This window comes from Aristolochia californica, unplaced genomic scaffold, assembly GCF_029961685.1.
Source record: "Aristolochia californica isolate CCGP_79_NKW_82.1479 unplaced genomic scaffold, dmAriCali1.0.hap1 SCAF_4, whole genome shotgun sequence".
NCBI lineage: Eukaryota > Viridiplantae > Streptophyta > Magnoliopsida > Piperales > Aristolochiaceae > Aristolochia > Aristolochia californica.
The window spans coordinates 3,992,404-4,019,371 of NW_027182103.1; the positions used below are offsets into that span (position 1 = coordinate 3,992,404).

General features: G+C 34.9%; 2 protein-coding genes across 2 annotated transcripts; both read left to right on the forward strand.

Moving 5' to 3' along the window:
- The first annotated feature begins 4,560 nt into the window (after positions 1-4,560).
- Positions 4,561-10,172, forward strand: LOC137963835 (mediator of RNA polymerase II transcription subunit 30). Its single transcript, XM_068811047.1, has 4 exons — positions 4,561-4,950; positions 5,518-5,601; positions 8,979-9,107; positions 9,750-10,172. The coding sequence occupies exons 1-3, from the start codon at positions 4,657-4,659 to the stop codon at positions 9,075-9,077; spliced, it is 477 nt and encodes a 158-aa protein (XP_068667148.1). The 5' UTR covers positions 4,561-4,656; the 3' UTR covers positions 9,078-9,107; positions 9,750-10,172.
- An 11,270-nt stretch (positions 10,173-21,442) lies between these two features.
- Positions 21,443-25,508, forward strand: LOC137962313 (nuclear transport factor 2B-like). Its single transcript, XM_068809110.1, has 2 exons — positions 21,443-21,888; positions 25,206-25,508. Exons 1-2 carry the CDS (start codon positions 21,592-21,594, stop codon positions 25,278-25,280), a joined length of 372 nt encoding a protein of 123 aa, XP_068665211.1. The 5' UTR covers positions 21,443-21,591; the 3' UTR covers positions 25,281-25,508.
- Positions 25,509-26,968: the final 1,460 nt, after the last annotated feature.

Consider the following 26,968-nt stretch of genomic DNA (forward strand, 5'->3'; position numbering starts at 1 on the left):
TTTGTATTTTTATAATGATTTTTGAATTATGACATTGTAAGACTTATCATTGATCTTTTATGAATATCATTATGTTAAGATTTGTTTTCATGATTGTTGTGTTGTTATTGTGTGGATGAATATAGTGGATGTGGACAATTGAATGGATATGGTTGTGTAGGGTTGTGCTTGAAGGCAGGATGTCTGAATGGATATGGTTGTGTAGGGGTATGATTGAAAATAGATTATGATTGAAGATAAGGGCGTCTTTTTGTGTTTATGACTTTTAGAAAGTGTTGAAGAGAAGATATATAAACTTCTTACATGACTCTCATAATAAGAAATCACATAGAGCAAGAATTAATATGGTGAAGTCTTACAAGAGTCTCACAGAAGGTGGTCTCACAGGAGAGTCTCAGTTTAAAAATGTTTTAGTTATGTTAATCTTTTATTTATGTCGAGTTATTTAATTATTATAGGACTTATCTTTAAGTGTTAGAGTTTGGGTGTAATTGGGACAAAGGTAGTTTAATTGTAATAGGACTCTACTACTTTCCTCTATCATAAAAGAGGTTCATGTACTCTTATTACATCAAGTCAATGAAGTATTTATATTTTTCATAAATTCAACATGGTATCAATAGGATATGTGAGTTGACTTGGTCAACCCACAGAGATAATGTAATCCTTTTCTGATTTATTATCTCTAGCAGTTTAGGTTCGTATTTTTTTTCTCTTTTTAGTCTCTATACACGTTATTTGTTTTGCGTTTTCACCTCTATACTGAGCTTTAAATATTTTATATTATATATTGATGGAAATATATTTGAGTATAATTTCCAACGTAAAACTAATTTTGGCAATCAGAATTGTTTACAAAGAGAAATTGATATTTGATGTAGCAAAGGTTAGATTGCAAGAGAGGTTCGAACAACAACAGGATGCTTCAACTTTCAAGCCATTTTATGCTATCAATAACGAGACTTTATTTGGAGAATTATATATCAAAAGAAATATATTTAAGTCTATTTTCTTAAATATTCAACCAATTTTCTATCCGAGTCTTTAATATGTAGATATTGATCTTGGAAGAGTCAATGGTTATGTTGGCAAAAGGAGAAAGAGTACTTAGTTCGACCAGATTACAGAAACCAAAATTTATTAGATTATTTATCTAAAAAGAAGTATATTTTATAAAGAGAAGTTATACTTGGATGAAAGGTATTTAAGTCTAGTTTAGTAAAGAGAAATTTCATGTCAATATGACCTATAATTAAGGATATATTCGCATTGGATGAATCAAAGGTCATGTTGGTATCCTATTGCATTGAAAAATCCGAATTTAAACCAAATTTTTTGCGTCACTTTTTGAGTACTGTTATTGATCAACGATATAAGGAAAATATTTCACTTACCCATTTTTTGATTACCTTTCTCCAACTATCCTTTTTTTACTCTCACATACCCCTTTGGGCCAACTTCTTATGTGTTGCTTCGGTTGGTTTACCTTTTTATATATATAGATGTTTTTAAGTCTATTGAGACATTTTAAATGTATTCGTGGGTCTTTTATCGTCGTCTTGTGAATGATAGGCATTACCCACTTATCACTCATTTTTACCTTTGAGAGTCGGTGCTCAGGTTGGGACACCGTGATGGAAGAACTTATTACTACATCTATGTTATTTGGTTCAAGATGTGATCACTGCCTTTACCTCTCAGTTTGAGGGGGAGAAGTAGAAGAAGAAGTACAAGAAATATGTATTTTATTCTATATGTTGTGGTAATTTTAATGTGACAAAAATACTTAAGAAAGGGGGGGGGGGGGGGGGGGGGGGGGCACAAAAGATGAAGTTTTTGAGTCTATGAAGAATTTTTTGCAGCAAAGAAAATTGAAGACCAATAATCAATTTTATTGCAAGCTGAAGTTATAAACTCCAACTTAAAGGGGAGTGTTGAAGAGAAGATATGGAAACCTCTTACATGACTGTCATAGTAAGCAATCTCACAGAGCCAAAATTAATATGGTGGAGTCTTATAAGAGTCTCACAAAAGGTAGTCTCACATGAGAGTCAGTTTAAAAGTGTTTTAGTTATGTTAGTCTTTTATTTATGTCGAGTTATTTAATTATGCTAGGACTTATCTTTAAGTGTTAGAGTTTGGGTGTAATTGGGACAAGGGTAGTTTAATTGTAATTGGACTCTACTACTTTCCTCTATTATAAATAGGGTTCATGTACTCTGATTACATCAAGTCAATGAAGTATTTATGTTTTCCATAAATTCAATGGAAGAAACATGAATAATTTTTGTAGTTATCATTGTGCTTGTGGTATTTGCAAGTTTCCATGGATATTATGATAGACGAAGAAAAGATTGCAACTATGTTTGCATTCACATATATTTTGTTCACGATGGGAAGATATTATCTTTGCCATTACAATAGACATGAACCACATTCTTGTGGGATTGGTGGTCTATTGTATTTTCAAAAAGGCACTTGACAAATCACCTGTTAAATTTAGAAAAGTGTACAAGATGAATCAAATTGTATTTCATAAATTGGTAGAGATACTTAATAGTAGAGGATTTTTATAACCACAAAGACAATCTCAGTGGGAAAACAACTTGTATATTTTTTCCTAACTGTTGGTCAACAACAATTGTATAGTGTCACAACAGAGATGTTTGATAGATCGAATTGGACCATAAATAGGTATTTCAATAAGGTGTTGATGTTATTCTCAAACTTCACTTTGATTACATTAAATGGCCTTCAGAACGCACTCGAAGATTTTAAACAATTCGATGTTTTATCTGTACTTTAAGGTAACATCACTTGCTCTCTAATGAATAATTTTAGATTAATATATAAATTTACTTTGTATTAATTGAAATGGTATAATTAGGATTGTATTGGGGCTATTGATGAAACTTATATCTTTGCGAACACCCCACTTGAGCAACAACAAAGGTTCTGGAATAGAAAGGGTTATCTTCAATTATTTTATGTGGAAAATATTTTCTATTTTAGATAAATATTATCTAGTCGATGTTGGTTATGCAAATCTTCCAAGATTTTTGGCTCCATATCGATGAACTCATTATCATTTGCAAGAATTTAGAAACAATCTTCCTAAACATGATAAAGAATTATTCAACCGAAGACATTCATATTTGAGAAATACTATTGAGCAAATTTTTGGTGCTTTAAAAGCTCGATTTCAAATGTTGAAAGTTTTCCGTTTTCTTATAAGATCCAGATAAAAAATGTAATTGCTTGTTGCATATTACATAATTATATACATAGAGAAGATTACTATGATATGTTTGAAACGGAAAATGATGATTCGGGTGATGAACTTGGTGGAGGAGGTGATAAGGTTCAATTAGTAGGTGTAAATAATGATGAAGATAGAGATAGTCTTGTGGATGAAAGCATCTAATCAACAAACATTTGGAGACAACATGCATTAGAATCCACAAGAGTAGCACAATACCTAGATGTCATAGCGACTCGCATGTGGAATGATGATTGATGGTTGTATCTCACTGGTTTTGAACATGTATTTTGTCGTTCATATGTACTAAACTAGTAACTTGATGATTTTAATATTAAAGGTACGAACTTGTTTTTATCTTCCAAGGTATAAACGTTTGCTTTTATGCTGAAAATTGTGGACTATTACGAGTAACTCGGTTCATTATCAAACATATTTTTATTTTTTAATTATATATATGTTATTAATAATCTATCTTGTGTTATTAATAAAATAATTTATTTATTAATATTTTTACTATATTAAATTAGATATTTAAGATTGATAATTAAAATATTGTTAAAGTAACCATTTGATCAATTATTTTGGTTTAATTATACCATTTTTATAATTAATTAAATAATTTTTTTTTAATTTTTTGGAAATATATTATTAATTAATACTACGTAAAAAATCCATCTTGTGTTATTAATAAAAGAATACTTTTATTTATTCATTACATTTATTTTTAATTACTGTATTAAATTAGTGATCTAATATTGGTAATTAAAATATTATTAGAGTAAACATTTGATCAATTATTTTGGTTTAATTAACCCATTTTTATAATTAATTAAACCAATGATTTTAAATTTAATGGAGATATATTATTAATTAATAATACATAAAAATATATCTTGTGTTATTGATAAAATAATATATTTATTTATTTATTATATTATTTTTATTACTGTATTAAATTAGTGATTTAAGAGTGGTAATAAAAATATTCTTAAAGTTAGTATTTGATCAATTATTTTTGTTTAATTATTCCTTTTTTATGTTAAAATATATCTTATGGTATTAATAAATTAATTAATGTATTTATTATATTTGTTTATGTTATTTTTTACTTTTTTTTATAATTAATCAATGCACAGTTAATTGTGACACGTAATTATTGTATTAATAAATAAAAAATACTATGTAGAATTGTATTCTATAAGAAATGTGAACAGTGAATCAGTAATTCCAACAGTAATTTCGTATATCTTATTTTTTCTGTTTGTGAGGCTCCCATATTTGCCGACTACAGTAACGGTGGTTGTTCGAATCGCAACGACCTAAAAAATTGGTGTCGTCTTGCAGTTTCCAGCGCTGGGTTTAGGGCTTTTGGCTCTGTCTTTGGGTATCCAAAAATGGAGGAAAAAGGCACTGCAAACGGTAAAACCAGTCAAGAATTGGCCGCGGAAGGGCAAAAACATCTCGAGGATACAGTTGAAGCTGCATTTCAGATACTTTCTTCTATGAATGACGAGCTATGCAACCCTGCTTTGTGGTCTGCATCTCAATCATCCAATGGTGAAGATGCTCCGGATTCCTCGCATCATATGGAAATGGGCGGAGGTGCTCTGGACGAAGCACGTCTGCGTTACAAATCTGCGGTCGCTTCTCTGCGAGCTGTGCTTGCAGCAATTCCTAACTCGCAGAAGGTAATATAAGCATCATAGAGGAAGAAATTTGCCTCGTCTTCATTGAGGTACTTGGTACAGAGAGAAAGTTAATCGCCCAGGAGTGAAAGTGGATTTAAATTCCAGGGCGTCTTCTTACAAAGTAAATTTCGTGGTGCCACACTTTTTTTTTGACAAAACCAAGCATTTTATTAAGTTCTAATTGAAATGAAATGTTACATTCCTTCATATATGGATTTCACTCTCTTTCATAGGGCGAGGGGTCGAGTTCACTTTCTTGTTCTTGAAGTAAATGCCACCACAAGTAGCATGACTTAAAAGGGACGAGTTACCGAGTTTTGGAGGATTGATTACTGTATAGGAGGTCTTTGCATTTTTGCAGCCTCTGAGAAGATCGTTATTAATTTTTTTGTTATCCATGAAAGAAAATGAGTGCATGGTGGTCTGAGTTGGATGTATTATTGTTTAATGCCAAGTGAATTTGATTGGATTTCTCTATCACCAAAGGTCGTAGTGTCTCCAAGTCCCAAAAGTGTGATTTAGCTTGTCCCATTCAGTTCTTACACCTGTTAATTTGATTTCATATAGGGGAAGCCTCAAGATCCAATGGATTCCACAGCAGAACAAGTCGGAACCGAGAGACTGGAAGAACGCATTGTTGAGTTGAGAAAGGTACTCAAAAGTGTTATAAATTAAAATTAAGAGGAGAAATTGCAATTATTGCTCTTCTTGCCTCTTATCAGCTGTAGATAATTATTTAAAAGATTTCAAATTTTTATCTTGATTCTAAAACTTGAAGCTTCTTGAAAGTCATCCAGACTCAGCTTTTGCAGAAATATGTTGATGTTAGGTCAAACTGATGTAGTAATCTGTGAACCCTTTGTCCATTTCATTGTAATTAAAACTACTGGAATTAACACTTGGATCTGCGTCAAGCTTACATCTCAAAAGCTGTAGGACTAATCTTTAATGTGGATTATGCATTGTGGGCTATTATTAGTCACATGATAAATCACATGACTGTTGTTGTTGTAGGATTAACTACATTTACATATTGAACCACCAACATACCCAACAGCTTATGCAGTGAAGTCCACTGCTGAAATAGAAGATGTAGCTGATAAAGCAATCAGAAATTGAGGCATCCTAAAATCATGACATATTTTTTATGTTTTAAATTGGTTATATTACTTGATATTTAGGTGGCCACCGAGTCAAGATTGGTGTACAAGAAGTCACAAACACTTTTAAAGAGAATTAAAACTTTAAATATAGTGCTTGCCCCATCTTCTTCTTCTTCTACTTCTTCCAAATGCTGAGGGTGGTTCACTCCCAAACCTGCAAGGTTATGCACTGTGGGGAGGATGTGAATCCATTCATTGCAAAGATGAGGTTGGTTGTCCAAGGGACTCATTAGTTACTCATTTAGTCACATTATGTCCCTTTTAGTGCTAACTGTGAAATGAATGATTTTGGTAACTATGAGAACAATTAATTGAGCTTTAATTGTACCGGTAATCGCAAGGGGATAAAATGTGTGCTGCATTTATTCGAAAGATGAGGTACGGTCTCCAAGGTTTATCCCTTCAATTAGATGCTCATTTGATCACATTACTTGAATCCCTTTCCAATGCAACCGAAAAATGAAGGATTTTGATGAATGTGTGAAGAGCAGTGAGAAGAGCAAATACTTAAGGTTTAGTATGCCAAGGAGATAAAATTTGAATTCTGCTTGTGGAAGGGAGGATACTGGGACTGTTGAAGGATTGAGAAAAGAGAGGTTGATCAGCTGTTAGTAGGCATTAGTGTTAAGAGTTTTGTGGTTTATAAGTTTTGTATTCTATTACTGGGTCCTCATTTATTTTTATTGTTATAATTCATATGTTCTATGTATATATATTCTAAAACCTCTTTCAAAGTGATGCATCTCTTGTGCATTGTTCCAAGGTCCCTCAAATGGTATATCTGACATATCCACAATTTTTTTGCTTCATTGTGATTCCTTCTTCGTTAATGGTATTGTCCATTTACTTTTAATAAGATTGACTATGAAAGAGGATTTGAGTCCACTAGGAAAAAAAATGTATTTGATTCCTGAAACGTAACAGAAATAGCTAAGTCTTCTAGTTGATATATAGCTTTCTCATCAACCAACTCTCCCAATATGTTGGGCTGGCATTGAATTGCCTGTGGTGAGTATAAGCACTGCCAACTAGACTAGTTTTTATTAATCTTTTTTCCTCTAGTTAGGATTGTATTTGTTTAGGTTAATTTCCAGCTAGAACCCTCTTCAATACAACAATAATCTTTTTTAGGGTCATTTTAGTCTTTTGAACTATTATTCTTACTTGCTGAAGCAAAAGAATGTACATTGAAAAAAGAAGGGGCCAACCTCTCTCACATGGAATCAAGGGAAATAAGTAGGCTTCTGTGCCTACTTCACTTCCCCTTCTTTCCTCGTGTAGAGATGAGAGAGGGCACAGTTCCCCTCAAATTCTATTATTCTGTTTTTATTTGACATTTTAAATGAGGGTATAATAATTACCTTGTCATGGATGTCTCCATTGACATGTACTGGGTCCTTGCTTATTAGTCTTATTATTATTTTCTTGTTGTATGTATATATTCTGAAACCTCTATAAAATGGATGCATCGGTTGTGCATAAAGTGTTGTTCTAAGATTTCCTCACATGAGTCACATGCATTAAGTTTTTATGTCCTTGTGATTTCTTCAGTAATGGTACAATCCATATTCTTCTATGGTTATCACAGAGGATTTGAGTCCACTGGGACCAAAAGGAATTTTGTATTTTTTTCTTGAAACATAATAGTAATGTCTAATTCTTCTAGTTTTTACATACTAGTGAATTTTCATCATTGATCCTTGACTGTTATCAGTTTTGTGATCATGTCTACATTACAAGTATGTCTGAGCGCACATAATCAACATGATTGCCTAGTAGATGTCAGGAGGTTGTTGCTGCCTGTTGGAATTTTTTTTGGTCTGAGGATAAATAGCTCTCAACCATTTTCCCATTGGAAAATTTTCCACCAGTTTGTTGAGTAGTTAGGGCTTGCAATTTCAATTGAATTAACTAAATTTAGGGAGTAAGCACCTTCTCCATGAACAAACTGAAATATACTTTTAAGAAACAAATATTCCATTTTGAAGACAATGAGATGAGATGAAAATCCTTAAGCATAGAATATTCTCTTTTTGTTTTTAATAGTTGATAAATAAATGAGCACTAAGATTTTTATTTGGTGTTTGATTGAGTTGATTCGCTTTCTCTCATTGTTTATTAGGGAGATGTGTAGCTATTTTCTCTCATTTGAGTGTAGGACTCCATGCGATTTTATTTTCTCATTGTAAGCAGCATTGACCCACAAATATGGTAAATGGATATATAAATTTTTTCCATCAACAACTTTCCCTATATCTTGGACTGGCATTGAATCTCCTGTGGTGACTGTGAGCACCCAGTACATGTCTCCCTTGTACTAATGGTGATCTTTTACTAAACATATTACGAGCCTTAATTTATTCATTTCAATTAATCTGATAAAACAGAACTCAACCATCTTATTTGGTGATAATTTTACTTGTACTTTCAAAACAGACTGGTAATTGGGTATATTATGCCATTTATCTATATCAGTTCCATTTGATAAATGGCAGAGTTTAAACAGGTAAGAAATTTTATCCACAGATGACATAGTTGGATGGATAAATCAGTAGAACAGGTAATCAGATAAAATTGTTAGCTTTAATTGTCTGTAATACCATTTGTTGCAAACATTCTGAATTTTTGTATTGATAAACATACCCTACTATTTTGTCGGATTTATTCTGTTCATTTAAATGTAGACCTTCTGATAGTAATTTAGATTGCTCCAGTTGCTTGCTACTCATGGGCACTCATGGGCATTCCTGCCATTTATGTTGAATAATAAACATGAGCTAATGGTTAGATCTTTTAAACCAGATTTTGTAGTGCCACTCATACATATGTATCTATCTTATGCTTGTTAATCATCCGTGGATGCAGGAACTTGCAAATAAGAACAAGCATCTCAAGCTTCTCATTGATCAGCTACGTAATCTTGTAACAGACTTATCCACATGGCAAAGTCCTTGCTCTGTTTGAAAGCAGGAACAGGTTATCTATAAGATGAAGGTTAGTTTACCCTTTGCAATTAGGTTAGGGGTTAGTTTAGGTGATATTTTATAAATTACAGGATGCAAGTGTTCTCTAATCTTAAAGTTTCATGACATAACTGGTTTTATACAGAGTTTTTTTTATGTATCAGGCCTTAAATTTTAAAAAAGTTCAAATGAAGGGACATAAGCTTGCTTTTTTTCTAAATAAAGACTAGGTTCCAAGATTCTTTTTCAAATAGGGCGCTCTTGATGTGCATTAACAGTATAACAGGTGTTTTGATGGCAATAACCTTGTTCTTGTTAAATGATGTCTGGTATATGGTTGATCATGGTGGAGATGAGAAAGCGTGGTTGATCAAAGGATGTTTTAAACATTTTGCAGCTATGAGGAAATTTGGTTTTTTTTCTATTAAATGTGGTGGAGTGCTAATTAAACACGATGATTTCATCCCTTCCCTCAACTGTTATGGGGATGGATTCATGGACTGCGTTCTGCTAAGACAACCATCATGGACCCTAATTTATCCTCTTTAAGAAATTCCTTAGTATGTCCTCTTTTGGAGTACTTTGAAACTCGAGGCAGTTATCTGAAGTAATTTCGAGTATATATACTCTTACTCTATCAATTTTTAACTCATTAGAATCCATTTTTGATCAGGTAATCTACAGTTAGGGAAGCTGAAGGATGGGTACCCTTCAATTTCGTGAGCTTGGAAACACACTTCTTGTGGTCTTCAATTGGCTGCATTCATTGCTTGAAACTGAAAAGACCTCATTGGATATTTTTGGAGCTTCATTCTGCTTCAGTGGGTCTGGATGTCAAGCCGTCCAGCTGTTCTTCACATCCTATACCATGTATTTCCCTCTGTAGAATTCTGAACTAAGCTCATTCTGTGACCTGTGTCCATTGAAGAGAAACCCAACCAATTAACTAGGATGGTTAATTTCAGTTTTTTGGCATACATAAAACTTTGTAAAACTATAAGATCTTGGAGTTGTAAATACTAATCTTCCTGTCCCTTTTCTGCTGGTTTTGTTCTAGTTTACTGGACAATGTTAACCTTTTGAAATATTGTTTGTACTAGGGGAGAACTCTTTCCTTCGACAATTGAAAGGGAGTTCCACTTTTCTAGATAAAAGCTTGCACATTCTCATTCTCAATGTCAACCTTGTGAAATGACCCTGCACATTTCTTTGCTCTTTTCATATCTTCACTGTTATGAAATGCAAATCTCCAACGCAAGGTAGATTACGTTGGAGTTGAGTTGATTTTTTCTAAGGTCACTCGAGGTTTTTAAAATGGGATAACTTGGTAGCATGAAGTTAACCTAGGTAGCTTTTCAAGAGGGGTGAATTGAGATATATAAAATAAAACTTTTGGTGTTTAATACAAATTAATACAAGTAATAAAGTAAACAAGTATATACCACAAAAAGAGTATAGACTTTTTTTTTTTTTTGATATTCCTTTATTTGTAATCATCACCTAAGAACCCTTAGTCGGAAAAATCTTACTAATTGCTCTATTAGTTGGAAGTTTACATTCTCAAAGAGATTTCGACTCTCTTTAAGCTGTGTGTAATATCTTAATACGCTGTTACAAACTCTCCTAAAGAGATAAACAACTAGATTCTAGCTCTAGTTGGCCTTCCCTTTCTAAATTTGAGGTTTTAGAAAAACCTATACAGAATTTCAAAGTAAAATATAAAAGAAAAAAATTTACACCTTTGAGTGGGAGAATCAACCTTCTCTTAGTGAGATCCAAGTCTCCAATCTTTTAGAGTACAAGAGAGAATTTGAGGGAGTTTGAGAATATCAGGATGTAAATAAACTTTGAGAGATTTGAAAGGGATGGAAAATTAGTTTTTATTTTCTTCTCAAAAGTGGGTTTGAGTAGGAATTTCAAGTAAATGGATATTGAATACTTTTGGTTTTCAAATAAATGATCAATCAATTATCTAAGGGACGTTGGTGGGCTATTTATAAAAGCTTTCCAACCAAACTAGTCATTATTTAGCCATTTTCAAAAAGTTGATAGATACATTGATTGATTATTGGAAAGGTATGATTGATCAATTGTGTGTGACAGTTATATTTTTTGATTCCTAAGGGTTGTTGGTTGATCATAACATCGATCAACAAGTTTTCATGCCTTTAAGAAAAAACATGATTGATCGATCAATCCTACTTGATTGATCGATCATGCTTTATAGCCCTGGTAGAGCAAAAGTCATATGATCGATCATGTAAATAGGTATAATCGATCATTCTTTATGTCCCTTTCCGGCATATTGATCAAACTAGTCGGTATGATCGATCATGTTTATAGTTTATTATGCTTGGATTTGGTATGATCAATCAATCTAGTCTAGATGATTGATCACGTTTTATAACTCGTTTTGACAAGATGTTATATGATCGATCGATCAATCCAGTTAGGTTATTCGATTATTCTTTTATATTGTTTTCCAGATTACTTTCGATGATCGATCATGACCAATAACATGATAGATCATGCCAATTGTCGGTATTCTAAAATAACTTCTGAGCATAATAAAAAATGTCCTAAGGTGTTCTAGTAAGTTTTAAACATTAATATGTATAAGCTAAACACGATTTTGCAAAGAATTTTTTCGAAAGCTTCAAAACTCCTGCGTACCTTTGGATTGAAGGTTGGCTAACTGTTTTCATACATGGCTAGAGTTATTGAGATGTTTCTATGTGATTTGGCTCTCGTCTTCAAGTCTTCAAACTTTTTGTAGGTACTTCAAGATGACTTGATACTTCTTTGAGTTTGCGGTTTTGAGATGAATTTGTTGGTTTATTTGCAAAGAAAGTTGAAATTGTATCTCTTGAACACTTAACATTAGATATATTTAATTTAAATTTATTTGCTCAATTAAGTTTTGTTATCATCAAAATATGGATGAGAGCCAACGTATGTCAACATTCTCCCCCTCTTTGATGATAACAAAACCTAACTTATAAAAAGTAAAAATAACAATTCCCATATGTATTTGAGTGTCAAGTTCGTAACCTATTGCTCGCCTTGAATGTGTTCATACAAATGTTTACAAAATTTAGTATTAGCTTAGATTTTTCTTCTCCTTTTTGTCATATGTAAAAAAGATATGCAAACGTGAGAATAGTTTTGCACACAAAAGATGCTCAAGGCCTTTCGTTCATAATCAAAATATGTACAAGATACAAAATGACTTGATCTTTTAGGGGGGGGGGGGTTAGTAAACTTGAAGTCTGAGATGAAGATCAATCACATGACACCCTTTATCAATTGAAGTCGTTAGTGGAGCGCATATGACATTTCATCTGGATACTAGGGATGCAGTCTTTCATCTCTACATTTTAAAATCTTTCATCTTGTTGAAGACCATTTTTTATCTTCTTCGAGATGAAGGACGCGCGCGGCAAGATTCCCCCCCCCTCTCGCGCGTCCTCATTTCCCTTTTTTCCTCCCTCTCTCCTGCACCCCCTCTCTCGTCTCCCTGCGCCCCCGACATCGCTGCTCCCTCTCTTCTCTCGAACTCTCGTCTCCAGCCTCCATCTTTCGGTCTTCTCTCGGACTCGCCCTCTCTCTCGCACCCCCTCTCTCATCTCCGTGCCTCCCTCTCTTCTCTCAGACTTGCTCTCTGTTTTTCTCTCTCGCTTCTCTCTCTCTTATCCCTCTCAACCTCCCTTTCTTCTCCCTTTCAGCCTCCCACTCCCTTCTTTCTCTGGTTATTCTCATTCTCCCAAAATACCTTCCGATTTTGTTCGATTTCCCCATTCGATTTCGAAGATGAAGACAAAGATGAACTTGTCCACACTAACACCCTTTTTGAAGATGAAGATCATGTAGATGCATGAGATGAAGATGAAGATGAAGATCAAATTTCAAGTTTGTTGACTAACCCCCCCTTAAGGATAAATGCAAAATGAATACAAGAGTTAAATCTAGGCCAACTAAGGTAAAAGGGACTAAGCTGAAGGTGGAGGCTAGTCCGGTGGAGAGATGGAGGTGATGAAGGAACATAGAAGAGATCGAATCTCCAGATGGCTATCCTTGTTAGGAATTAAACACCCTAATTCCAAACTAACAAGAGCAATAATAATAAACGTGGAAGAAAGGAAAAACAAGTACGAAAAACAACAAGATTTATACAGGTTTACTTCAAGGTGAGACTACGTCCTGTCTTCCACCACTGTAGTAATCCACTATAAAGATGAAATAGTTTACATGAGAAATCGCACACACTTAGGTGTTTTCTCTAACCTCTCTTGGGCTACAACTCCAACTCCTTCTCGGTGATGATAAAACCCTAATAGCGACATCCCTCAATGATAAAGAGAAAATTAGGGCAACAATGATACAAGAGTAAAATTCTCAAACTGCCCTTAATAAAACAACAGTTAATATATTGTGGAATCGGCAGGGGGCTTCACCCCCACGCCCCTGGGAGGGATGTTTCCCGCCCCCTTTCCAATCCCCACACCGATCGCGAAGGTTGATCGGTGTACCGACTCGACGTAGGGCATTGATTAGGCTCCACAACTTAACAATCCTTGAGTTGTAAGAGTGTTTCTTTTATATCAGCCACATCATCCTCAATGCTCTAGAGTTGGTCAGAGCTGGAGGAGGTTTCAGTTCTTCTCTTTTGAACTCAAATTGCTCCTCATGATACTAACCGGGACTAGGCTCATCTCCTGAGCCTTCTCTTACTAATGCCTTCTTCCTTATTGAGTCCTTAGAGACCTACTTGCCTCTATACTTGGTCAAGTTGAATTTTCCAATTTTGATTTCTCCTATGGTCATCTTTTTTATTAGACTTACAATTTCTTCTTCTTCTTCAAGATCTATTCCATGATGCTCGAGGATGGTAGTGATAAGCTATCCAGAGGGTAGACTGCTGACATGAGTATTTTTCACTATATCCATCATCAGTAAGATCATGAAGCAGGCAAAGGTGAGCTCAGTGTGATGGGTCAGTGCCCAAAGACAAAAGATGTTGGCCTTAGTGAGATGTGAGAAAATCCCCTTCCTTAGACTGAGGATGAGGGTGACTATCTCCATGAAGAATCACAACTCCATCCTCAGATATATGATTTTGATTTCGTCGGAGCTTCCAATTATCTGATCGAAGATGAGTGAGATGGTGTCGTAGATTAATTGAGGATGCTCCTCATGTAAATCAGTTGACCGACTCTCCTTGATGTAACGCTTGAACCCTTGCTTTCTGGTGCCCAAAATGGTGTTAAAATCAATTGTGGTGAGAGTGATATGAGTCTTTGTCTTCTGGTGCCCAAAATGGTGTTAAAATCAATTGTGGTGAGAGTTATATGAGTCTTTGTCTTCTGGTGCCCAAAATGGTGTTAAAATCAATTGTGGTGAGAGTGATATGAGTCTTCTTGACAAATGTAGTGATCTTCAAGTAGCTATTCGCAATGTCTGCCACTTCAAGATTATTGGAAAGAGACTTTTACTGAGGTGGAGTAAAGAGGTTTGATACCTTCCAATACGGGCATATATGGCCTAGATACTTCTTGAAAGCCTTCAACCTCTCTCCCACAAAAGCCAAAGTTGAATCAGATGGCTCAACTATACTTTGAGTAGAAAATGTCTTCATGTAGTGACTTCTTGGGCCCTTTGACTGAAAGAGGTCACCCCAATGGGGCATTTCAACGAAAGATTTGTCTTCCCTAGGTGGGGGATCCTTCCTAGTGGCCCTCTTGGTCTTAACTACTAAAAACGAAATAGAGTAGGGAGGGCGAATTTCGGTGAAATCTAGTGAAAATGGAGGCAAATCGAACAAAGAAGTGAGAGAGGATGAATTTTAGAGCTTTAGCGAAAATGAGGGTTTTGGAAATGATTTGAAATTATTGGAATGAAGTTTAAACCCTATTTAAAATCATTTCCCATTGTGGTTAATCAATCAATTGAATTCTATTGATCGAATCAATCGGTTTAAGTTAATCGATTATGCGCTCTGTGTTGATCGATCATACCATATGCAAAGTGAATAAAAGTGATTTCAGTCATTCAATTTCACTCTCTTAGCATGAATTATATAGAATACCATTTCTAGTTTATTGTATATTACACTATTTAGACAAAGGTGGGTTACACATACCTAGTTCTTCTCTTAGCTTATAGAATTGATCAAATTTTAATGGTTTTTTGTGAAATTATTTGCAATTTGATATTCTATAGGAACAAATTTCACTTTAATTACCTTAGTTTGAACCAACTTTTGTATGAAATAGTGTATGATTTTAATGTGTTTTGATCGAGAGTGGTTAACATGGTTTTTACTTAGGCTTATAGCACTCACATTGTGACAATAGACTAACATTTTTTTGTTGCTCTAAACTGTAATCCTCTAGTTGTTGTCTCATCCATAGAAGTTGTGTACAACAACTCCCAACAACTATGTACTCAACATTGGTGGTAGATAAAGTAATCGAATATTGTTTCTTGGAAAAAAAAAAAAAAGTGAATCTCTAAATAATTGGTAGCTACCACTCGTAGTCTCCTATCTATTTTGCATCCAACAAAATCAACGTCATAGTACCTTATTAGATCTAGTAAAAGAATCTGAATACCAAAGTTCCAAAGTGGACGTTCCAAGTAGATATTGGAAAATTCTTTGATAGCCACTAAAGGGGGGGTTAGTCAACAAAATAAAAATTTGATCTTCATCTTCATCTTCATCTTATGCATCTACATGATTTTCATCTTCGAAATGGGTGTTAGTGTGGACAACTTCATCTTCATCTTCATCTTAGAAATTTAAAATCATTGATTTTATTAATTATAAAAATGAGCTAATTAAACCAAGTGTTTGAGTTAACAATATTTTAATTACCACTATTAAATCACTAATACAATAGAGTAAATAAAAAAAATTATGATTAATGAATAAAAAATATTATATTAATAACATAAGATAGATTTGCATTGTATTAATTAATAATATATTTTGACAAAATTAAAAGTAATTAATTAATCAAATGTATACTTTAATTATATTTTATTTACCAGAGACTTAAATATGAAGTTTAATATAGTAATAAAATTAAAAATAATAATAAATAAATACATATACAACTTTGAAAATAACCTAAAAAAAGTTATTCAAATAACGAGTTCGTGCCTTTAATATTACAATCAACGAGTTACAAGTTTAGTACATATAAATTACGCATATTCAAAAGTAAGAAGAGTAAACCATCATTTATCGTTCCACATGGATGTCAATATGGCATCTCGAAATTGTGCGGCTCTTGTGGATTCTAATGCACTCTGCCTCCGAATGCTTGTTACTTGGCTACCCACATCCTCAAGATCATCGCAATCGTCACTGTCTGTATCATCCATTGCACCTAATTGGACCGCATCACCTCCTCCACCGAGCTCGCTACCCGAATCATCATCTTCATCTTCAAATATATCATCATAATCTTCTGCACGTATATAATTGTGCAATATGCAACAAACATGTACAATTTTCACCTGGATCTTAAAAGAAAATGGAGGAGTGCCTTTTAACATTTGAAATCGAGCTTTTAAAGCACCAAAAGTTTGCTCAATAATATTCCGTAAAGATGAATGTCTTCAGTTGAATAATTCTTTTTCATTTCTAGGAATATTATCTCCAAATTCTTGCAGATGATATCGGGTTCCTCGATATGGAGCCAAAAATCCCGGAAGATTTGCATAACCAGCATTGACTAGATAATATTTTCCTATAATAAAAATTATATACCACATAAAATAACTGAAGATAAAATAGATAAAAATTACTGCATAAAAATATATTACTTACCTTCAGGTACAAAGATTTTATCTCGACGAGTCAATGCATGCTTCAATACACGGGAATCGGCTGCTAATCCCTCCCATCCAACAAGTACATAAGTGAATTGCATATCAAATGAACATGTTGCCATCACATTTTGTGAGAGAACCTTTTCTATTCCAAAACCTTGGTTGATCTTCAAGTCGAATGTTGGCTTTGATATGAGTTCCATCAATAGCTCCAATACAATTCTAATTATACATTTTCAATTAATATTTACTAACTTTGTATATTAATCTAAAATTATTTAGTTATAGGAAGTGATGTTACCTTGAAGTAGGGATAAAACATTGAATTTGTTAAAATCTTCGAGTGTGTGCGTTCCGAAGGCCGTTTGACGTAATCAGAGTGAAGTTTGAGGATTGCATCCAACACCTTGTTGAAATACTTACTTATCGTCCAGTTTGATCTATCAAACATCTCTGCTGTGACACTATACACTTGTCCTTGACCAACAGTTAGGAGGAAATATGCAAGTTGTTCTTCAATTGAGATGGTCTTTGTCGCTGATAAAAACCCTTTACTAGTAAGTATATCTGCGAATTTGTGAAATACCAGTTGGTTCATCCTGTACACTTTCCGAAATTTAACTGGAGATTTGTCTAGTGCCTTTTGCAAATACAATGGACCATTCATCCCACAAGAACGTGGTACACGTCTGTTGCAATGGTACATATAGTATCTTTCCATGGCGATCAACAAAGTTGTGAATGCAACCATAGTTGCAACCTTTTCATCGTCTGTCATAGTATCCATGGAAATCCACAAATTCAATCGCCTAAAATTCATATACACAAGTAAACATCAATCTTTAATCATAACCTATTTGCAATCACACCTATAAACAACCATATTCATCCACATTCCCACATCCTACATTCAATCACATCCTACATTTATCCACATTCCACATCCTACATTCAATCACATCCTACATTCATCCATATTCCACATCCTACGTTCAGTCACATCCTACATTCATCCACATTCCACATCCATACTCAAAACACCATATTCATCTATGCAATATATAAACACAACAACATATCAAATTTAAATACAAACCATACTAATAAGTCTTGCAACGTCATAATTCAAATATCATGTCTACTACATAATAATATTCCAAAAAAAAGTGTATTTATAACGCATTACAATTAGTTTTCAAAACAAAATTTAAGCCACTCGACCCGCTCTTCCACTGTCCATTCCATAAACATGACCTTCTTAGTTGGTGTATCCAACCATGAAGGAGCGCTATACTTCAATTCTGTAGGCAAGTCCGGGATTTCCCTAAGGGCTTTAACGCAATCTCTTAAAATATCGTCTTTCATCGTGAAATTCTCAAATGTCTTAGAAATTCGATCTATTGCATCAAAGATTCTTCTACTAGTGTCATTATCGGGCATTTCGGTTCTCTTTCTACGACGACTTGAAGATGACCGTTTACTTCTTTCAGATTGATTACCTAGAGACTCATCCATGCTTAATAATGGTGATGGAGTATCCCTAACTATATCAACATCCTCTGGCTCATCCATTGGGACATGTTCCGATTCACGGATCACCTCATCGCCCTAATCTACAAAGGTTGCAGCTCCTGACCTTACCGCTATTGTATTTCCTACCACCACAACTAATTTGCCGTACAAGGGGCAGCCTTCACGTCTATACTTCTTAGCATCTTTATGCTCCTACAAGAATAAAACATCATTTAGACGTCTTGGAATAGAGTTATACTAACGCGGAAAATATAAAAAATATTTTATAGTACATCATGTAGTTGAGCCATACAGATTTACTGACCTTTATGTAATCAAGCCATACAGAATTACATGTAGTAACTCGTTGTGTGGTTGCATCCCAACCAAACCCACTAGTGTTGATACAGCTCGTTACCGTTTGGTATGTTTTCTTCCATGCTCTTGTTCGATTCTTCACCTGCTCAACATTTTTTTTCATGACTGTGTCTTCATTGAACTTATTTACACAGTCCATGTATACCTCATGCTTCCACACCCCGTTAGGCAACTTGCTCCCTAGATTGACCTGCTCGACCAAGAGATTGAGCATTTTGCTATCATCATCGAATGTCCAAATATCATATGTTCGACCACTTGGTTGTCTTCTTGCAGCCATGTATAATCTCAATCTGAGACGGTCCTCACAGAAAAAACTTTATCAGACAACCTTTATTCATCACGAAAACATAAACCATAAAAAAATACCATGTGTTGGATATGTATAATACCCAAATCTCCTTACCACATGACAAAAACATTCCATAGCACTTCAAAAATTCTCAACAACATTCTCACACATTTCAAAATTAATTAAATTATTTTCACTAATGCATATGCACTAAACAATGAAAACACACACACATCAAATCCAAATTCACCGAAGACCCCTGGTAGAGCCCCATATAACTTCGCAGTCACTATGAACTGTACCTCGTCAGTGATGGGGGTCGGGTTTCGTTGGCTAATGGACGCCCGTGTAGGCGACTCAACCTTGTTTGAATTGGACTAAAAACCCCTAAACACTAATTCCAGAACTTAATACCTTAAAAGCCCAAAACCCTAAACCCTAATTCCAAACCCTAAACCTAAAAAACCCTAGAGCTTAAAAACACAAAACCCCCAAAACCTTAAAAACCATAAACCCCCTAAACCTTAAAAATCCTAATCCCTAAAATACCCTAAACCCTTAACCTAAACCCTAAACCCGAAACACAAACCATAAAAAAAAACCTAAACCATCAAACCCTAAACCCTATCACCTACTAAACTCTAAACCCTAAAAACTAATTCCAGGACTTAATACATTAAAAGCCCTAAACCCTAAACCCTACCCCCTAATTCCAAACCCAAAAAACCTTATAGCTTAAAAACCATAAACCCCCTAAACCTTAAAAACCCTAATCCCTAAAATACCCCAAATCCTTAACCATAAACCGTAAACCCTAATTACTGGACCCTTAAATACCGAGCAGCAAACCCTAAAAATAATCCATACACGAATCAAGAATTTAGACTATAAACCGTAACCCTAAATCCCAAAATAATGCACAAATAAACCCCAATTACGCACTGAAAATAAATTTAAATCAAATAAAACACTAATTTAATGAAAAAAAATTAGGGTTTAGGCATACCTTATGAAATTTGGGGAAATCCGAAGCCAAAGGGTGAAATCGATGTCTAATCGATGTACATATTAAGCAATCGATGCCCAAATGTCCAAAATCGAAGAAAATCGAAATGGAAATGGGAAAATCGAACGAAATCCGAAGGTATTTTCGGGGGAAAGGAGACTAGCCAGAGAGAGAAGGGAGTGGGAGGCCGAAAGGGAGAAGAGAGGGAGAAGAGAGGGAGAAGATAGAGAAGAAAGGGAGGTCGGGAGGGAATAGAGAGAGAGAAGCGAGACAGAGCGAGTCCGAGAGAAGAGAGGGAGTCACGGAGACGAGAGAGAGGGCGAGGCCGAGAGATGAGGCCAGAGACGAGAGGGAACTGAGACGGTGGCCGGAGACGAAGGACGAGATCGACGTCGGAGGCGCAGGGAGATGAGAGAGGGAAGGGAGTGCGGGAGAGAGGAAGAAAAAATGATAAATGATGACGCGTGATGGGGGGGGGGGTGCGAGGAGAGAGAGGGGAAAATGCGAGCGTCACCCGTCCTTCAATTCAAAGAAAATAAAAAAGGGCCTTCTTCCACATGATCGAAATTAAACCGTGGAGATGAAGGACCCCTTCATCCCCTGCATCGAGATGAAGCTTCATCTACGTTCCACTAACGACTTCAAGTGTTGAAGGGCGTTATGCGGTTGAAGATCATCTCGTCCTTCAAGTTGACTAACCCCCCCCAAGCGAAATTCTATAAGATCATATTGAAATCTAACACATAAACATAACAAAAGCATAATATCCGGGTCTACTAGCTAATAAATAAAGTAGAGACCTTATCATACTTCAATGCAATTTCTTGTCTATGGGTCTACTTGAGTTTGTTCGAATATAACTTTAAGGAAGAACTCATAGGTGTGCTACATGATTTGAGATTTTCAATGTTGAATATATTTACCAATCCTTTTGTATATTTGGACTGATTTATAAAAGTTCCATTTTCAATTTGAATAACTCCAAGTCCAAGGAAAAATATGAGTTCACCCATCAAACTCATTTTAAATTCATTCTTCGTGGTTCTTGGTAAATAAGGTCTTATCTATACTACCTCTTTTATATCCATTTTCGGTAAGAACTCACTAATTTTTTCATACTGCGATCTAGGAGTTTGCTTTAACCCATATATAGTTTTATGCAATTTGTATACATGGTTTTAGCTTGCTCATGTCTTTAAATATTCCAGGCTGTTCCATAATTTTTAATTTTTAATTTTTTATATTTTATTTTATAAATAATATGTTGCAAGAATTAAAATCCATTTTATTAAAAAAAACAATGGTGATCGCCCGAAACAGATATTCGAAGCCAAGCACGGAGACGGACGCCTCTCAACTCTCAACATTAATCTTCCTCGTTCCCTTCGCCCTTAAAAAACCCCTAGCTCATCTCTCTCTCTCTCTCTCTCTCTTCCCACTTCCTGCCATCTCCCTCTGCGTGCGCGCGCGACACTCGTACGCCCACCTCCGATGGATCCGGACGCCGTTGCAAAGGCTTTTGTCGAGCACTACTACTCCACTTTCGACAGCAATCGTGCCGGCCTCGCTAACCTCTACCAGGATACCTCCATGCTCACCTTCGAGGGTGAGAAGATCCAGGGCTCCCAGAGTATCGTCAACAAGCTCACCAGCCTCCCCTTCCAGCAGTGCAAGCACAACATCACCACTGTTGATTGCCAGCCCTCCGGCCCTGCTGGTGGCATGCTCGTCTTCGTCAGTGGCAACCTCCAATTATCTGGGGAGCAACATGGGCTGAGGTTTAGTCAGGTATTGTTTCATGTGCGATCTATTGATGCCCTTTTAGAGATTAAACTTGGTTGTATGTGATTGATCTGATTGGATTCGGCGGCAAGGTCCGCTGCATAGTACTGGAAACACGATTGTGTGATACTCATTTGCGGTTCCTATGTTTTTTGTGCAAGGATCTATTTGGATTCGGTATTCCAGATTTCTCGCGTACCTCTGACGCTTACGATGTTTTGTTTATTGACCTTGAAGGATTTAGGGTTTTGGCCAGTGTTGATTCATGGTGATTACTGAATAGCCGTTTTTTTTTAATTTCTTTTGTGATCATGGTTGTACATTTAGGATTATAAAGTGGTGGTCTATTCCTTGTGGTTTCTCCTTTTCATGATCGAATTTATAGGCACTTGTCATTTCTGTGTTGTGCCTTGCAGGTTTCCATTGATTTATAGAGGTATATAGTTGTTATGTTTATGAGACTTTCATTTTATTGCCATAAACTTATGTCACTCGTCAAATAAAAGAAATGAAAAATGTAGGCATGTGCCATCATGTGTTTTCTATTGGACTAATAAGGTAAAGTGTTTCCTCTTACTGGTTTTATAAACTAATTGAATGTTTTTCTGAGCTTGCTATAGTTGGCTTTGACACGGGGGGCTTAGTTAAATTTCTTTTTGATAATATGTGGTTGTTGCATTTTGAAGGTATATTGAGATACACAATCTTCAATATTTCTTTTACGCTAAAGGTCCTATCTGTAGGTTTTTTGAAGTTCAAGCATTTGTTAATGCAATAACAAATATGAGCTATCTGTCTGTTTTTATCATATTCTGTTGGGCATGATATTTTACCACATCTATCTTGATGGAGGTGATGTTTGGTTGTAGATGGCTTATTAGTGAAACTTGTCTCCTTATGATTAAATATGAAAATCATGTCTATTCTTTTAACAGATTGTTGAAATAGTTCTGCTTGAAAATGATAGGATTGCACTTTTGGTGAGATGCATAACTTAAGGAAACTTCAAGCACAATCTGATGTTTATGCTTTTTATGCTGTTTTTAATTTTTGAATAAATAAATTTTACATTTAATATGATTATTTTTAGAGTGTTTATTTGTTCGACCTCTTATTCATGAGTATTAGTGTTTTTAGGTTTCTAGTGTGTTATGAACTGTTTGGAACTTATTGGAATTTGGTATCCTGCAGTTATTTCATTTTGCAATTTCACGAAGGATTTGATTGATTTACTGTTCATTTCTATATGACTGATCCGTGTTATATGATATCTAAGTACATGATGCTGTCAATGTGATATCTGATATGCGTGGTTTCATTATATGTTATTTCAGTTATTGATGACCTTCAATAGATGCTCATCAACCTTATTCTCTCTGCCAGACATCTTGCTGGGTATTATAAGGAAATAGCAGACATGTTTACTGTGCATGATGCCATGAAGAACCATTCTATCATGTTTGCTTGCTGCCTCAAAAATTCGTTGTGCTTTATGAATTTCTTTGGAGTATTGTGGACATTGTCAGGGAAATTTTACTGTTTAATGGTAGTTTTTGAATTGAACAACATTAAGAAAATCTTTTATTTGTTGACTTATAAGTTTCCTAGAAAATGATGCTTAGATAAATAGGTCAGACTTTAGTAGTGGTTGTTGTTGCCTTCATAACTTGAGAAAGTGCATCTCATTTTTTGGGGTTCTCCCATTGTTGTGTTAGCTCTATGTTGATATCCTGTGACCATGGAGTGGTTCTTGCAACGCATGGTCTCTCTCATACAAAATTTATACTAGCTTCTCATGGTGCTGCTAAAGTAAAGATATATTGAGGATTGTGTATCTGGGGTACTTTTTTATTTAATTTTGAATGGGGGTGGTCAATAGTTCTGTGACATTTTTTCAATATATAAAATGTTTTAATTTACATGCTAGAGATGGGCGGCTGATGAGGTCAAACCACTGTCTTTTGGTCCAATGAAATGAAGGATTTGGTCTCAACTGTATTTAGCCACTCAAAATATGAAACTGTATTTGAAAGACTGCAAAATTTTGGAAGTTTAATATGCATGTGTCATGTGCTGTTTAGGTAGAGGAGAATCGTTTCTTTTCTCTTTCCAGTTGGCTCCCTTTGTCTCTTTCTTCCTTATTTTCTTTGAAGTGGCTTATTCTGCTTCTGTCTAATTAAATGCTTTTCATGTTTTTCTGTCAAGCTTCTTGGTTTTTTTGTCTGTTCTACTTCCAACCATAAACTTCATTTGCACTGTTAAACCTAAACTTTCTGATATTGCTTGATTCTCCTGCTCCTTCTCCAACACACCCACTAGGTGAGCAAACCTTAGCATATGTTTACGGATTTATTCAACATTTGCCATCATCAGTTTTGGATGGAGCTTCTCTATTCGTCACAACAGGTCAGAAGAAGACCTTCGCATCTGATAACCAATTAATAGAATTTTGCCATCATGAGTTTTGGAAGGACCCGAACTCGTTATGGGATTTAGATTCCTTATGGTAAGTAGAATGTCGAGACAATCAAAGATTCTTATTAGGAGGCCTTGAACCTGAATATCTAACAAATAAGAATGAACAATCATTATACAAAATACTGGTCATGGCTCTGCATATATGAATAAGGTGTGAGTTTGGGAATAAATGAAGGAAGAAATGCGAGAAGTTGTGGATGCATTTGAGACCAACACAAGGACCAATGTTTTTTTACAAGTCAATCTACGTGACTATTGGGATGCTTTTAGGGATCCAGTTATGATTTTCTTATCTGCCTCATCTTGATATGGGATTATTTTCATTTTTCATCCTTTTTACATCCCATGATGTACAGTTTGGCCTTTGTTATGTTAAAAGGTTTTGCAAATATTTATTGAAGAATAAACATGTAGTTACTTAGGTATGCCAACATCTAGTAAGATCGATGTTTTACCAATAGTTAAGGAAGAATAAACATGTAGTTATTTATGTTGTTTTCTTCAGCTATCTTCGCTGCATTATATTTTCTTACCCTTATTGTGATATATTCAGATTGTGGATACGTTTCTTTGTTCTGTTTTTAGCAACTTTGCTGTGGAGTGCTATTGCACGCGAAAGCTTAAGCCAGCACTTGTGTTTATCTAATAATTGTGTGATTTAAGAATATAAGCTTGCTGATTGAAGCCTAAAAGCTTGATGTCTGCAAACTTAATAGCTGGTCATCTGTATTTATTTCCTATGCATCAATATAATTCCCAATTTAATTTTTTTTTTCTATTTTTCGCATAATTTTTGTCATGTTTTGGTTGTTGTGCTGATAAACAATTATTGTGATGGTTGATAGATGTTTCACTTGATGCCTACCCCGCAAGGAAGCTTCTTCGTCCTAAATGACTTATTCCGGTTGAACTATGCCTGAGAAGACCTAAGCAAAAAGGGGCATCAATGATGGTAGACTATTCCTTGCTCATGTTAGCAGAACTATTGTGGTGATTGTGGGGGGATTTGTTCTGTTTGTTTTTTATTTCTTGTTTGTGAATCATCAGTTGGTTGATTGGCTGTGATTGATGAATATGATCTGAATGATGAGTCTCAAAGTCTAGCTTGAACATTTGGTGTAAACCAATTCTATCACCTTCTTCTCTGCTTTAATGGTAAAATCTTTAAGTACTATCTATGTAAGTCACTTTAGATAAATGAATGCTGATGTTCAGCTTTTTCTTGGCTGTTCTGAAGTGATCTTTTGTCTTGGTGGTTTACGGTATAGAGCTCCGCCGGATGTGTTGTCTTAGTCTCCTCTTTGGAGCAATGGACCGGTGGCTGATGCTGAACAAAATAATAAGGCCAAGCATAAAATGGGCTGCAAATTAAATCTTAAAGTGCAGCCATCCGGTCCTCAGCACAGCCCCATAAGCAAGGTGAGGCTACCAAGTGTTTTAAGACGAGGAACACAACAGATATCAGTTCTAGGTTTGATTTGTGTGAATTTTTTTTTTTTTTAATACATGAAAGCATATATGAGCTAGCTTCATAAGTGGTATTAGAGTAAGGTTAATTGTGATTTCTGGTGTGTAAGTCACAAATCTCTGTTTTATGTATTTATTATATAAAATATAAAATTAGTTTAATACAAGTATTAATTGTGTATGATTAATAATTAAAATCTGAAAAAATTCAATATTTTTTTATTTGTTATGCTGATTGAATTGATTTTTTTTTGTTATACAAAAAGTTTGTTTTGAAGGATAAGAAAGCAAGATCTATCATGTTAACGTTCCTGGACCCAAATGTTGAAACCCTATTTGAGGATCAACCTATCAACAATGCCATATTTGAAGCAGTAGAAGTTACATATGGATTGCTAAGGAGTCTCTCTGTTTGGGCCATCCGAGTATCTAATATTGTGCTCACTATGTTGAAGCCTAATGACTAAGGTTGTCAACTGAAGTATAGAGGAGAAAGAAAAAGCTTATGACGGGCTCCATGGCTGATGTAGTTAGTGATTCAAGAGCTTCTACTTCAAAACCAAACCATGTTAGGTAGAAAAAATAACAATTTTAAGAAAAAGGGAAAGAAACTCGAATTTGAGGGGAATGGATTTGGCCAAAGTGTGGCAAGATTGGTCACATCAAAGCCAAGTTTATAGCTAGTGGCAAGGGTGGGGGGCAAATCCCAAACTGAGGACAACAACCAAGATATTAGTCACAAGAACTATTTTCTTATTTCAAGGAATTGAAAACTGGCAAGCCCAAGGTTTAAATGGGTAATAACTCATATTATGATGTGCTAGGCATACGCACAGTTTGGATGAGGTTACCTAGTGGTAACTACTTGGTGTTGACTAATGTGCTTTTGGCTCCTCCAATTAGGAAGAACTTGATTTTCTTAATACAATCATGTTTAGAATAATATAAAATTTCAATAGCAGATAACCTATGAAAAATTATAAGTAGTTTATGTGCTACTTTTAAAGTATTTATCTATTTTAATAAAATACAATTTTTTTTGGTTTTTAATTATTAATTAGTTAAAATATTTAATAGTATAACCTGAAAATGATCATCAATGGCAGAAAAAAACCTGAAATCGGGGTTGAATTCATGAATT

Excerpts from the sequence above, each read along its gene's own strand:
- LOC137963835 (XM_068811047.1), top strand. The coding sequence starts at position 4,657 with ATGGAGGAAAAAGGCACTGCAAACGGTAAAACCAGTCAAGAATTGGCC. Across the intron at positions 4,951-5,517 it reads CAATTCCTAACTCGCAGAAG|GGGAAGCCTCAAGATCCAAT; the intron begins GTAATATAAGCA and ends GATTTCATATAG. Across the intron at positions 5,602-8,978 it reads GCATTGTTGAGTTGAGAAAG|GAACTTGCAAATAAGAACAA; the intron begins GTACTCAAAAGT and ends CCGTGGATGCAG.
- LOC137962313 (XM_068809110.1), top strand. The coding sequence starts at position 21,592 with ATGGATCCGGACGCCGTTGCAAAGGCTTTTGTCGAGCACTACTACTCC. Across the intron at positions 21,889-25,205 it reads ATGGGCTGAGGTTTAGTCAG|ATGTTTCACTTGATGCCTAC; the intron begins GTATTGTTTCAT and ends GATGGTTGATAG.